The sequence below is a fragment of the Anolis sagrei genome, chromosome 5 (genome assembly GCF_037176765.1).
Source record: "Anolis sagrei isolate rAnoSag1 chromosome 5, rAnoSag1.mat, whole genome shotgun sequence".
Classification (NCBI taxonomy): Eukaryota; Metazoa; Chordata; class Lepidosauria; order Squamata; family Dactyloidae; genus Anolis; species Anolis sagrei.
Window position 1 is genome coordinate 65,924,559 of NC_090025.1, and position 15,628 is coordinate 65,940,186.

A 15,628-nucleotide genomic window follows, 5' to 3' on the forward strand; every position below is an offset into this window, starting at 1 on the left:
AATACAGCTTCCAGAATCCCACTGAAAAAAATGCAACTTTTAATGCTCTGGTCTCAAGAAATTTCAAAACAGGGTAGGACAACAACTAATTATTTGAAAGACATGGTAAGATGGTGAGCAGAATGGACACAAATTCACAGGAATGTGAATGTCATACATGTTAAGTTGAGTTTTGGAAGTCAAAGGTGAGCAATCGATTGCCATCCAGAGAATATTAGACTACATAACTATCATACTACCTGGTGCAGATTGGGTTTGGAGGTCCAGAGGTTTTCCATCGGTATATTATCTAACTATAACATTGTTTTGAGGTGAATTCTTAAAAGCATTACAAACTATTATCTCATAAAATGAATGATAAAAAGGTAAAGGTAAAGGTTTCCCCTTGACATTAAGTCTAGTCGTGTCCGACTTTGCGGGGTAGTGCTCATCTCCATTGCTGGTGTTGTCCGTAGACACCTCCTAGGTCATGTGGCTCACATGACTGCATGGAGTGCCGTTAGCTTCCCGCCAAAGCGGTACCTATTGTTTCACTCACATTTGCATGTTTTCGAACTGCTAGGTTGGCAGAAGCTGGGGCTAACACTGGGAGCTCACCCCGCTCCCGGATTTGAACCGCCAAACTTTCAGTAAGCAAGTTCAACAGCTCAGCAGTTTAACCCGCTGTGCTACCGGGGGGGGGGGGGGGGCTAAAATGAATGATAGGACTGTGAAATTAGCAGTCTGTATGCATGTTTGCGATAGTTTAGACTTTTCCAGTTCAATTGTTGTTGTTATTGTTATATTTCTTTACCATCTCTCCTCATGGCACAACATGGTTAAAAACACATCATCATAAAATATTATGTAAAATACATATATGAACAACAATAATTTCATTTCTACCACTATAAACTCACCTGTCTGCATTGATAGCTGCTCTGAGATCCTCTTCAACACAAACTACAGATGATGCCCAAGATTTGTGCAAGAGGAATTCATAATTAAATAGACACTCTCTGATTAGAACAATAACATTCTTTGATTTGATGAGGTGATATGGAGTTCCAAAGAGCTTACGAATATTAAATAAGTAGTTGATCTTGGCTTCTTTTTCCAAGACCCAGGCCAGAGGCTGAGATGTACACAGTTTGCTGCCTTCATGTGAAGTTCTACCCAAATAGTAGTTTGCAAAGGTATCATGAACTGATATCTGGGACTCCTGTGCTTTAAGATACCTCTCTATGCACACATGTTTTAGAGATGTATGAGCCCAAGCAAAAACATAAGTGTTGTCTGTTCTTTGTTCTCTTAGGTGCTCTCCAAGATCATCCAAAAGCTTCAACCATAATACAAGAGGAAAAGCTGGAATTGAAACCTTTTGGAATTTAGTTACTTCTTGCATTACTGCATCATCTTTGGACATCAGGTCAAGTAGCTCTTCCTGAGATATGCCATTTCTTGAAAGTGTCACATAAGCTCCCATCCTTTTCATAACCTGTTCTCCATGGGATTTTTCCATTCTGCCGAGGATCCGAGAATACATCTCAGGTATGTTTTGAGGAAGATACACATCTGTCTCTGGGCTGAAAGACGTCCATAAACAAGATTCCTTATACGCACAGTGTGTGTAAAGTGGTAGTGGGCAGGCTGTACACGACTCCATTAAGAGATCATACTGATCTTTGGAGAGTCTTCGTTGATCCCTTTCTAACCAAGAATGGATAATTTCATTGATTTCTTGAGATGTTAAAGGTGGTATTTGTAGAATATTCTCCATCACAGTTATTTTCTGGAAAAAAAATCCTGTTTATCAGATTGTTTCCAAGTCTGATCATTAAAAAATTAGTTGGTATCACTTTTGCTAAACAAATACAAGACAAACCAACCCTATATACTCATTTATACATCTACAAATTTTAGTCAACCTTAACTCTTATCAGAAAAGGAACCATTCTCTTCTATATAATAAGTGGCAAAATATGATAGCTTAGTATGTCCTGGGGAACCTAAAAGAAACAACATCTCTGCTGTGGTGCCACTTCTGACCTTTTGAATGCCTGCATGGGAAAATGGTGGTGGTCAGAATTGAGTCAGCACTGCAGCTTTCTCCTCTCTGCAGAATGACTCTCGATTTATCCACAGGTTATATCAAAATCCAAAACCTGCTTTCAACATATACATGAGGTCAACCTATACACAAGTATATACGATAGTTAAATTGCTCAGTATTTGGAATATATTATACTCTCATGTTATTTTGTAAAAGGAATGCTATTATGTCCATTACTCAGAAAAGAATTGTCTTAAAAATAGCATAATTGCATGTAAAATATTACATCCAACCGCTGCTTTAGGTACCTTGATCTGCCCCTCATTGATATGAACTGGCCATTCTTTCAGATACCAGGATGCAGAATTCTGCTACCATGATCTACTTTCTACTTCACACATATGTGAATATGTGTATTATTAGACTAGACAGCTAGATGCTTTCAGCTCACCAAAACAAGTACCGTATATTCTGGTGTATAGCACTACTTTTTAACTCAAGAAAATCTTCTCAAAAGTCAGGGGTCATCTTATACATGGGAGATGTCTTATACGCAGGAGATGTCTTATACACTGGAGTAGCCTTATGTATTTCTAGGTGCAAAGATTACTGCAGACGCAGACTGTGGCCAGGAAATCAGAAGACGCTTACTTCTTGGGAGGAGAGCAATGTCCAGTCTCGATAAAATAGTAAAGAGTGGAGACATCGGACTGGCAACAAAGATCCGCCTAGTCAAAGCCATGGTCTTCCCTGTAGTCACCTACGGATGTGAGAGCTGGACCTTAGGGAAGGCTGAGCGAAGGAAGATCGATGCTTTTGAGCTGTGGTGTTGGAGGAAAGTTCTGAGAGTGCCTTGGACTGCGAGAAGATCCAACCAGTCCATCCTCCAGGAAATAAAGCCCGGCTGCTCATTGGAGGGAAGGATACTACAGACAAAGTTGAAGTACTTTGGCCACATCATGAGGAGACAGCAAAGCCTAGAGAAGACAATTATGCTGGGGAAAGTGGAAGGCAAAAGGAAGAGGGGCCGACCAAGGGCAAGATGGATGGATGGCATCCTTGAAGTGACAGGACTGACCTTGAAGGAGCTGGGGGTGGTGACGGCCGACAGGGAGCTCTGGCGTGGACTGGTCCATGAGGTCACGAAGAGTCGGAGACGACTGAACGAATGAACAACAACAACAAGCCTTATGTATGGGAGTCATCTTATATGCGGGAGTAGTCTTATACGCCGGGAGTCATCTTATAGAGTGGGTGCCGAAACTTCCAATCTGGATTGGAGAATCTGTGGTTGCTGCATATTGTCGGGGGAGCTAAAAAATGGCAGTGGCCACGTCCCTGCCGTATGCAATGACTATATAAAAGCATTAAGGGCAATGCTGTACAAGTAGGGTAGAAGAAAATCCATTCATCAGGATTCGTGGACTTAATGCGGTGAAGGGCAGAGCAAGCTGCAGACGTCTGGGGCGCCTGGGATATGGAAAAAAGAAGAGTGGCTCTGGGCCCAGAAAAACATGTCTCTTTTACCTGTCATGCCCGCCCTTGTATCCTATTACTGTACCTCCTCCTCTGCCTCTCAGATCTCGCTCCTGAAGACTGCAGTGAAGCAGTACAGGTGCGCATGTGCGAGATCTGAAAGGCAGAGAAGAAGGTACAGTAATAGGAAAATTACCATATTGAAATCAAATCTGATGCTTTTAAAATTTGTATTTGGTGTGTGTTGGTAGAGGGGTAGTCTTATACAGCGAGTATATCCCAAACTCTTAACTGGAAACGTTGGGGGTCGTCTTATATGCCCAGTCGTCTTATATGCCGGAATATATGGGTACTTTTTTTCCTGTATCATTTTAAGGGAGAAAATTTTGAAAATATCCAACTGTGAGGATATTTTTTGTGCTAGGACACTAAACAAAGCCATTTATATTTAGATCAGTGGTTCTCAACCTGTGAGTCCCCAGGTGTTTCACCTACACCTCCCAGAAATCCCAGCCAGTTTACCAGCTGTTAGGATTTCTGGGAATTGAAGACCAAAACATCTGGGGGGCCACAGGTTGAGAACCACTGATTTAGACAAAGGAGGAAAGCTTTGGATGAGCCTTGGATAGTTAATGAAAAACATAACTCTATTAAGACTATATCATAGAAGGTCACACTGAGAAAGTGTCAACTGATTGAGATACTCTTACCTCCAGCTTTTTTAAGCATAAAGAAGCTGATCCAGTTGTACAGGTGGAAGCAATAAAATACACATTCTTTGGTAATTCCACAGGTATCCAAGAAATATCTGAATCATATTCCTCTGTTAATTCATCCAAACCATCTAGGCATATTAAAAGTGGCTTATCTTGTGTAGCAAACTCCAACAAGGACGCAAACTCTTCCACCAAGCCTTTAAAATCCTTTTTAAAAAAACAAAACAAAAAACATTTTAGCAAATCCTAGGTACCTTATAATTAGACTATTATTAATGTTGTAGTCTTCCATCATAACTGTATGGGATTTAATAAGATTCAGTATTATGCAGGATTTGACATATCCATACAACATTCAGAAACATAGTATTTATGGATACAGATGCCAAAATATACTCTTCATACACAGCCTTTAAGGGTTTTTCCATCTGTAAATATTCTATTCATTCAGTTATCCTTGTATTATTCTATTGTTTTTAACAACACTATTTCAATATCATCAATTAACTAAAGATCTCTCTTCAGGCAGGCCTAGCCAGGCAGTTTTTAGCATGTATTTTAAACTTGTGTCTTTTGTTTAATCTCTGTTCTTTTCTTTGGGGGGGGGGGGGGGGTGGTTAGAAGAATAATTCTATAACCTTTTGGGAAAATCAGGAATCTCTCTGAACAGAGTTAAAAACTCACTTGAGTCAAACTTCTCCTTAGTGGTAAATATCCACAAGTATTCATGCAAGGCAATTAAGTTTCTCAGCTGTTAAACTGATATACCGAGATACCTCTTTGAACTGTTAGGGACAAAGATATGCCAATGCACAAAAACATATATATTGGAGAGCTTCAGAAGTGTTTTTTCAGTTGCCCAAAAACATCTACTCTCCCTGAAAACATCTTAGTTTTAATTATGCTTTCAAGAGAAAAAAATAAGCAGACTTCTTTAAAAGCAGCATAGTTGGTTTACTTACAAACTTCATGTATGCAGCATACAGGTACATTGCTTATCAGTCCAGTTACAGATAGAATTTGAAGTAGTTTCTCTGTGCAGATAACACAGGGCATCTTTCTTACAATCAATGGCCCAAAGCATCTCTCTGGTCTGAGAGTCTAATAGAGTCTCTGTTCTCCAAAGCATTTAGTTTCTACTAACTTCTAAACTGTACTGTTTCTACTGGCATCTGAAAGAATACTGTTTCTAAAGTGCAGTCTGAGTTCTGAACAATCCCAGATCTGATCACATGGTCTGCAGCCCCTCCCACAACATAGAGTTAAGGAAAACTGCGTACCAATACACACATATACAATACAGTAACCAATCTGAATGATATACATAACAAATATCTAGTGGAGACTTGAAGAAGTTTGCTATTTCCAACAATTTTAATATGTATTTTATAGAAAGAGGTTTTAATATGTAATTTTATAGAAATACATTTTAATATATGTATTTATAGAATTTTTACAATGTTTATGTGTTTTTATTATGTTGTAACCCACTCAGAGCCTCTAGGAGAGGTGGGTAAGATATTATTATTATTATTATTATTATTATTATTATTATTATTATTATTAACGCAACAAGATGAGTCCACAGCAGACAAGATCACTCTGCTGGCTGTTGTATTGGATCACAAGTCGGACACTTCCCAAGTGTTTAGGACTGTGTGATGTATCAGTGAATAATGTGTGCAGATCCCAGTAAGGTGGCCTTTTGCAGCTGGTAATTTTGTCAGCGCTGATTGTGTTTAAGTGCAAGCCAAGGTCTTTAGGCACTGCACCCAGTGTGCCGATCACCACTGGGACCACCTTTACTGGCTTGTGCCAGAGATGATGATGATGATGATGATGATTAAAATAGTAGAACACTGAGCAAAAAAAAAAAAAAAAAACTCCTCCTACCCATTCTTCCTCAATAATTAGGCAATAATCTAGGCTTGCTCTGTATGTCCAATTTAAGGTTTGTTTGAAAATGACACCAGGGTGGGAGTATCCTAGCTTCTATTAAAAGGGCATTTGAAGTATGGAAGCAGACAACCTTCTTAAGATTTTTCCTGCACCTGTAAGTTTTGGGTTTATTCCAAGTTTGTTTGTGCATTACAATTTTGAAATAATCACAGTAAAATTTTAGACAGTGTTGGAATTAATTATCACAATTAAGAAGCAAGATACGGAAACAAAATGTCAGCTGAGTAAAAAAAAAGCAGCAGATACATTGAAGAAATGGTTTGAAGAATATTAGTAAGGTATTATTCGGGGGGATAGTATTTTTAAAGGCACGTATGACAACCTCAAATATTATCAGACAGGAATTGACAACTCCCAAAATCTCCAAGCTGCATAACCATGCTGGCTGGGGAATTGTTAAATTTGTTGTATAAAGAAGTAACTTTTACACAGTGGCTGCTTTGATGACAATGCATGAGTATTTCCTTTATTTGTCTATGCTGAATGATGGTGAACGCTGTTGCTTCTGACAACATGGATCTACCACTGAAAAAGAGAATGTTTTGATAACTTTTCTTCATTATCTGATTAGTGGGTTGTTGTAGGTATTATGGGCAGTGTGGCCATGTTCTAGAAGCATTCTCTCCTGACGTTTCGCCTGCATCTGTGGCAAGCATCCTCAGAGTTTGTGAGGATGCTTGCCACAGATGCAAGTGAAACGTCAGGAGAGAATGCTTCTAGAACATGACCATACAGCCCGAAAAAACTACAACAACCCAGTGATTGTGGCCATGAAAACCTTCGACAATATATTTGATTAGTATTACCATCATAATGGTTGTCCTGTTTTGTCTGTATTCAGTGTTATGCAAAAAAAATGTATGTGGACCCATGAAGATTAATCAGTTATTATTATTGAGCTCAAGAAAAAAGCCAATTCTTAACTGTTACCTGGGATAAATTAATGGAGATGTTGTAAATATCAGCTATCTGGCAGCAAAGACCCAAGAGCAGCAGTCGGATGTTTCTGCTTTCACCCGTGGCACCAATAAATCGAGTTATAACTCTGAGATCACTGTATTGAAATAAAAAATATAGTTTCCTTTTTTCAGGCTACACAAAAAATAGTTATTGTTTTTTTTAAAAAAATGTGGCATGTAATTCATCATCTAGGTGAAGGTATATTTACTTAAAGATCTGGCGTGGTTTAGTGGTCCGAAAGTTGGGCCATGACTCTGGGGACCAGGATTCAAATGCCCATTTGAGCATGGAAACCCACTGAGTGCCTTTTGTTGCACTCATCTGCACTGCCATATAATGCAGTTTCAGAATGCAGATTAATTACATTGAATTTACATTGGATTATATGGTAGTGGAGACTGAGGTCATCCAGTTCAATCTGCATTATATGGCATTCTTAGAGGAAAACGAAAGCAATCCTACTCTAAACACCTCTTGCTAAGAAAACCTAGGCTCATTGTACAATGGAAATAAGTCGAAGGCACTCAACAATATTTAAATTCCATTTTCTGGCCCTCTTTAGAGGAGGAAGGCATAATGGTTGGGATCAAGTTATTTATTTATTTATTTATTTATTTATTTATGTCACTTTATCCCGCCCATTTCAGCCCGAAGGCGACTCAGGGCGGCGTACAAATCGGCACCAAATTAGATGCCATATATAAATACATACATCAGTTAAAAGCAAATAAATCACATCATAATGCATGAAAAAACCATAAAAGCAATAAAAAATTATAAAACTGTGTTCAGTTCCTCATCTGTTTACATTGTCTTAGCCGTTCCTTGTTCATATTCCAATTTGAATTTATCTGGTCATGCTGAAGCTCCAAACGCTTGCTCAAAGAGCCAGGTTTTCACTCTTTTCCGAAAGGTCAGGAGGGAGGGGGCCGATCTAATATCCTTGGCAGGGAGTTCCACAGCCGAGGGGCCACCACAGAGAAGGCCCTGTCTCTTGTCCCCGCCAGACGCGTCTGTGAGGCAGGCGGGATCAAGAGCAGGGCCTCCTCAGACTTGCTAGAAGGTTCATAGGGAGAGATGCGTTTGGATAGATAAGCTGGGCTGGAACCGTTTAGGGCTTTATAGGCAAAAGCCAGCACTTTATAGGCTAAAGCCGGCACAGTTACATGAACGATCAGCTTCTCGGTTCTTCCAGATATTCCTACCCAAATGTTAAGATCCTTTTCAGAGGCTATGTGCCCTCATAAGGTACAACTACAAGGATTGAAGCATTTGCTCCATAAATTCCCTCTCAACAACAAGCGTAAGAGGCCCTTACCCAGAGATCCAGTGAGAAGCCAAAGAAGCTGCCTTTGCAGTGATGGCACTTTTCCCACATCCGGCCTCTCCACAAAGTACAATTAACCTTCTGTTTAAAGGTGTAAGTTGATTCCTCAGCTTATTCAAAATCATTTCTCTTCCTATGAGACGTTTAACCCTGTTGGAGTCAGAAGAGCAAAACAGTCATGGTGGCAGCCAGCCCTCCACATTTGCAGGTTTGACTTTTAAAGATTTGATTGTTCATAGATTTATTAAAATGTTTTCTCTGGGAATTCCTAGCTCCTGTATGGTCAACTTCCCCAGGTTTTTTTTTTCGTGTCAGGAGTGACTTGAGAAACTGCAAGTCGCTTCTGGTGTGAGAGAATTGGCCGTCTGCAAGGGCATTGCCCAGGGGTGCCCATATGTTTTGATGTTTTACCATCCTTGTGGGAGGCTTCTCTCATGTCCCCGCATGGGGAGCTGGAGCTGACAGAGGGAGCTCATCTGTGTTCTCCCCGGATTCGAACCTCCAACTTGTTGGTCTTTATTCCTGCTGGCACAAGGGTTTAACCCACTGCACCACCGAGGGCTTCTAAGTTCTCCTAGTTAGGCTGAAGGAGACAGAAGTTCTTAGGACCTTATCACATGCGCTTTGGGCTTTGTTGCCATGAGCTTTGGGAACTGAGTCTCATGGAGGTCATCACATTTATTTATTTATTTATCCTGTTTATACCCCACCTTTTTCTACCCCGAAGGGGACTCAAGGTGGTTTATATATAGGCAATTATTCAATGCCTTAAAATTAATAATAATAATAATAATAATAATAATAATAATAATTTTTAAATATACCCCGCCACCATCTCCCCAAAGGCAGCTAACAGGAGGCCAAGCCCAAAAATTGCATTACAGCAAAGTAAAATACAACAAACAAATAATAACATCAAAATAAAATGCAAATAATAACAAGTAGACAATAAGCCAACGCAACATAAAATGATAGCAGAATAAAAACACATACATTTCCAATAACATTAAAATTAAAATTAAAAATGTAATTTAAATTAATACATATTTATCATTTTGAAACATTACATTCAAATATTAAAACCACGCCATCCGTAATCGTAGTTCAAAGTCGTTCCATGGTCAATTGCATATATTCCATATCTGTTATTGTATTGCACTACTTTCCGAAAGCTTGATTCCAAAGCCAAGTTTCCACTTTCATTCTGAAAGGCTGTTCTAATGTCACTGTGGAGGGAATTCCAGACCTGAGGGGCCACCACTGAGAAGGCCCTGTTTCCTGTCCCCACCAAGACAATCTTTATCTCTGAAGTGGTTCATAGGGGGAGATATCTTTGGACAGATGAGGTGGGTCGGAACTGTTTAGGGCTTCATAGGCTAAAGCCAGCACTTTGAATTGTGCTCGGTAGCAGACTGGCAGCCAGTAGAGCTGGCACAACAGGAGAGATGTTCTCTCTCCATATGCTCCCAACAGATGTCCATCCAGCCCAACAGATGGCCATATATTACATGCCATCTTCTGATAAGTCTCCATCTGTAACAGTGATAAGGAAACGGGGTTTCCAGGTTTTTTGGACTACAGATCTTACAATACTTTTCCAATAACTATGTGGGTTACGTTAGGCTAAATATCTGAGAAGTCAAAACAAACCTATTCCTGACATACACTATTCTCTGTGATGAAGCATGACTAATGCAAATGAAGTGAAAGAACATCATCAAACTTACAAGGCCTGTCCATGTTGCACATGCTCCAGAATCTCTTCATCATTATGTTTTTTAAATGCTTGCTTTCTTCTTCGATGTAGTCTGTCTGGAACATCTTTTGAACTTATCATTCTGGTCAAATAGGAATGAAGAAATCATTCTTATTTCAGTATCACATACACTCAGAGTTGGAAATCTTACTTTAAAAAATATAATTATAGTTCCAAGATAAACACATAATTTGTTAAAAGAAGCAAAACAAAGCAATCTATTTCAGGTCTACTCCCTTAGCCAATAATTTACAATATGGTGCCTTCCAAATGCACTGGGCTTCATCACCCTGATGTACTCATGGTTGTCTGTGTTTTGTAGACATGATGGGAGTCACAATTTCAAAGTCTTTTGAGGCATTAGGTTAAGAAAGGATGTCCTTATTTTTCCTATTCTCTATTGTGTCCTGAGTAAACCATTAAGCATGCAAGTCTAATGGAACTTATTCCGTTATCATAGTATATGTTCCTTCTTTACTGTTCCTGTAACAATAAATTACACTATGTAGCAACATTTGAAAAAAAATTCTGTTCCTGGTTTGAAAGTGTTCTTTCCTGTTTAATTGCACAGTAAAGGTAAAGGTTTCCCATTGAGATTAAGTCTAGTCGAATCTGACTCTGAGGGTTGGTGCTCATCTCCATTTCTAAGCCGAAGAGCCCCCGTTGTCCATAGACACCTCCAAGGACATTTGGCTGGCATGACTGCATGGAGCGCCGTTACCTTCCCACTGAAGCGGTGCCTATTGATCTACTCACATTTGCATGTTTTTGAACTGCTAGGTTGGCAGAAGCTGGGGCTAACAGCAGGAGCACACCCTGCTTCCAGAATCAAACCATCAATCTTTTGGTCAGCAAGTTCAGCAGCTCAGAGGTTTAACCCGCTGTGCCACCATAGCCCCTTGTGATTGTGCAGTACTTCCTTTGAAAGTAGTTTTTATACTCCTGAAACTTTGTTTTTGTGGCTGACACAAAACATATTGAATTGGTTGAGACCCGATGAGATAGTCATTTAAAAAATCTACAGTGTTCCCTCACTTATGGCTGGGGTTAGGTTCCAGTACCTCCCTTAATAAGTGAAAAACCGTGATGTAGGAATGCTCCATTTATTTTAATATTTATACATTATTTTACTAGTTATACACTATTTTAAGTCTTTATAAACTTAAAATAAAGTGAAGGAAAGGAAGGAAAGGCCCTTCAAGGCTGGAAGGAGGGAGGGAGGACTGAGGAAGGAAAGCACCTTGGAGAGCGGCAGCGGCAAAACCCCACTAAACAGCAAAATTACCATGATGTATATTTTAAATTAATATTATTTTAAATCCGCGAGATAACGAGTCCGCAATCAGCGAACCATGAAGTAGTGAAGGAACACTGTATAGCAAAATATGCTGCAGGATGTCCTTCCCACAAAGACAAAGTTTTGGCAGTTTAATAAACTTTTTCCATATTTTAAAGATAGAACCAATTAGGAAATGACATTTATAAACCAGGAACAAAAATCGTGGTACGTAGTGTCATGTAACTGACCTGTTGAAGTGGTTGACAACAATTTTTTGAAAGTCACTGCAAAGAGAGTCCACATAATAGGCATGAGATCTGTTGTGCGTGGGGCTGATTCCATCTCTTCCCCAGTTAATATTCTTGTTGTAGATATTTGTGTGACGCAACTATAAAGATAAACATATAACATATGTACCAGCAAAGCAAGAAACAGCAATTACTACGACAGGGGATGTTAAATTTCACCTCTCCTGATATTAAATTTCTAGTATCCCTCTTTGTCTTTGCTGGCTAGAAGTGATGAGGACTGCAGTCTAATCACAACTGGAGAGCCACATTTTGCCCAGTCTTGTAACACAGCAATTTCGGTTTCTGAATCTAGAGGAACAGAATATCCAAGAGATGCCAAGAGAGTGTCCAATGGCATAGTGTTGCAGATCCAGCAGAAAAGGATAGCTGCTAGCATGAAAGATGTCTTAAGTGCTGAATTCTGACATTCTGAGAAAGGATAAAGCAGATGGGCTGGCAGAAAACTGGCATCTCGGGGGGTGGAGAAAGGATTGAAACTTGGAAAAGGCTTCATTTACCTATCCTGTCAAGAGCCAGTGTGCTGTAGGAGTTTATGGTTTGACGTAGCTCTGAAAAAAATGTTCAAATAGCTGGCCAGCCATGGAAAGGCCCTAGGTCAGGGGTCCTCAAATAAGGCCCGGGGGCTGGATACGGCCCTCCAAGGTCATTTACCTGGCCCTCGCTCAGGGTCAACCTAAGTCTGAAATGACTTGAAAGTACACAACAACAACAACAATCCTATCTCATCAGCCAAAAGCAAGTCCACACTTCCCTTTTAAATAATAATAAGTTTATATTTGTTAAAATTGTTCTTGATTTTAATTATAGTATAGTTTTTAAGTGTGTGTGGTTTTTTTTTTTTTTGCACTACAAATAAGATATGTGCAGTGTGCATACGAATTCATTCATTATAATTTTTTCAAATTATAATCCGGCCCTCCAACAGTTTGAGGGACTGTGACCTAGCCCCCTGTTTAAAAAGTTTGAGGACCCCTGCCCTAGGTCAATGTTTCCCTGGGGGGGGGGGGGGTTCAAAAGGAGGTGTCAGAGGGGTTGCCAAAGACCATCAGTATTTTCTGTTGGTCATGGAAGTTTCTGTGTGCCAAGTTTGGTTCAATTCCATCATTGGTGGAGTTCAGAATGCTCTTTGAATGTTATAGTTCACAATAAGTTATAGTTATAGTTCACAATAACTAGTTATAGTTCACAAAGTTATAGTTCACAATAAGTGAACTATAACTCCCAGGATCTAAAACTCCCAAATGACAAAATCAATTCCCCCAACCCCACCAGTATTCAAATTTGGACGTATCGGGTATTTGTGCCAAATTTGGTGTAGTGAATGAAAATACATCCTGCATATCAGATATTTGCATAACGATATTTACATATGAGTTATACTGCTTAGCTCATTAAATGTAGTGCTTAAGCCCCAGATCTTTGACACACAATGGATGACTCTTGTAAATTATTCTAAATCACAACACACTAAGAACATACTGATTCACCTACCCTGGAGTGAATGCTTTTCACAAATTCCTGATGGGCTTCATGCATTGCTTTGTTGATTTCTGGTCGCAAGGGATGGATGTCAATATATTTGAATGCTTGAGGGTTTGATAGATTGCTCTGCAGCTCACTTATGTTTCTTTTGAAGCAGTGACAGTGATCCTCACGAGGTCCATGGACTTGGAATCCTTGATCCACTTCTTGGTGTAAAACTTGCAAAACAGAAGTAATTCTGCTTAAGACTACTAGAAGAGAATAACACTTAACCGCAATGTAATAAGTCAACATAGTTGGTTGTCTTTTGAATATCCTCCTCACCTGGTTTGAGCAAGCTAGAGGCAGTTTCTTGGCCAAGAGCAACTGAAGCATATTCTTGAAAGATCTTATGCAGTTTTTGAAATGACACCCGCCATTTGTTCTTAACTTGCTGCCTGCGAGTGGGATCTTTGCTAAAGATATCTCTGTACACAGTGCTGGGGAGACAACATGAAACACACATACCATGAGGAATTGCTTACAAACTAAGAAGATACTCAAAATCTAAAAATCACCGCTCCATATGCTGAAATATTTTATCATTTCAGAAGTGACTTGAGATAACTGCAAGTCGCTTCTGGTGTGAGAGAATTGGCCGTCTACAAAGATGTTGCCCAGGGGTCGCCCGGATGTGTTACCATCCTGCAACAGGGTTCTCTTATGTTTCCACATAGGAAGCTGGGGCTGACAGATGGGAGCTCACCCCGTCTCATGAATTCAAACTGTCAACCTTCAGGTCTTCAGGTCAGCAGTTCGCCAGCACAAGGGTTTGACCCATTGTACCACTGTGGCTCCCCAATAGTCTGGAATGCAGTGGTTCTTGCACTGCAGATACAGTGCAACCTTATATCTCCCCATCAAATTAATTGGGGCTGAATGAAACATAGATGGCTATTACAGAAGTGCAGTTGTGTGTGTGTGTGTGTGTGTGTGTATGGGAGGGAGGGGATAAGTATGCAAACTAAATCAGAGCAGTGTCCTCACATAAGAATTCTCTCCTCATAAACTCTTCCTTCGCCTTGCAAATTTCTAGCACTGCAGAGAGTGAGATAATGACATTTACTACTCTTGCATTCCCTTGTAATTTTGCCTCCCTGTGCCCTAACCTATATTTGTAAAGGCTCAAGTGAAATTGAAAGGTATTGCTAGAAATGTTCCAATTAATTAAACTGAGATCAAGAATTTCCCGGAATTTTTCTTTTACTTGTAGGAGGCAGATAAAAACATATGCTTTTTTAAAAATGCGAAACTTCTTAAAATGTTTTCTGGCCGATAACATTTAAAAACTGTTTTTATGATTTATTTTAATAATTTCTGGATATTTTTATATAAATCTTCCTCTATTTTCTAATAAGACTATATCTAAAGGTCATAATAATATTTTTAAATGTAGTAAGACTATATACAGTAACTGAAAAAAAATCAAAAGGCCACCAACCAAATTGGCTGAAGTTTGTAAATTGGTGGGATGCAGTTTTCATCCATCTTGTACCATTTATTCAGAAGCTGAAGCTCTCGGTCATATTCAACAACCGTCTTTTGGGTGAGAGGAGCATTAGGAAATCTCTGCCCTTTGGAATCAGCCAGCTCGTATTCTTCCTTACTATTTGTTTCAGCTTCAGATTCTTCTGTTGATACATCAGAGCCCAAGACATCTTGACTCGTATCATCTTGGGTTTCATTTTTTTTGGCTCCCCCAGTCTCTTCCTTTAAACCACTGGACAAATTGTGCTTTGCCTTTTTGGTGCTTCGCTTCGCCTGCTCAACTGCAGCTCTAATTGCCTCGAAGTTTTCCTTAGTTATTATATCTGGCAGGGAAGGCTCACTATGCTTTTGCCCAATAAATATCTGGAACCCAAAAATAGAAAAAAAACAAAAAAAACCAAGCTTTCAATGAAGTTCAAGCTTGATATTTGCATTGTTCTGTGATGATAATGAGTTTTTTTTAACAGACCTTCCATCCAATGTGCTTGGGTTAATACAGCAGAACAAGTGAGGCCAAGTGAAAATATATTAAAACATTAACCCTATACACATATGTTTGAGTTTGCACTGTAAAAAAGCAATGGGCTAAATCTAAAATTAATCTTATACAGGTAAGTAAAGGTAAAGTTTTCCCCTGGACATTAAGGACTGGGATTTAGCACAGTGGGTTAAACTACCAGCTGCAGAAAATCTTGCCGATCAAAAGGTTGACAGTTCAAGCCCGGGTTGGGGTGAGCTCCCAACCGTCAGCCCACCTTCTGCTCACCTAGCAGTTCAAAAGCAGCAATGTGAGTAGATTAAAT

General features: G+C 39.5%; 1 protein-coding gene across 1 annotated transcript; it reads right to left on the minus strand.

Annotated features, from left to right (window-relative positions):
* Positions 1–895: 895 nt before the first annotated feature.
* Positions 896–11,886, minus strand: LOC132777244 (NACHT domain- and WD repeat-containing protein 1-like). The gene is made up of 6 exons (XM_060779604.2): positions 11,754–11,886; positions 10,198–10,308; positions 8,462–8,620; positions 7,114–7,237; positions 4,219–4,431; positions 896–1,771 (listed from the first exon to the last, which is right to left on the minus strand). The coding sequence occupies exons 2-6, from the start codon at positions 10,305–10,307 to the stop codon at positions 896–898; spliced, it is 1,482 nt and encodes a 493-aa protein (XP_060635587.2). The 5' UTR covers position 10,308; positions 11,754–11,886.
* Between the last annotated feature and the right edge of the window lie 3,742 nt (positions 11,887–15,628).

Coding starts and splice junctions, on each gene's coding strand:
- LOC132777244 (XM_060779604.2), bottom strand. CDS start 10,307: ATGATAAGTTCAAAAGATGTTCCAGACAGACTACATCGAAGAAGAAAG. Junction 7,238..8,461: donor GCTTCTCACTGGATCTCTGG/GTAAGGGCCTCT, acceptor ATTTCAATACAG/TGATCTCAGAGTTATAACTC. Junction 1,772..4,218: donor TATGCTTAAAAAAGCTGGAG/GTAAGAGTATCT, acceptor TTTTTTTTCCAG/AAAATAACTGTGATGGAGAA.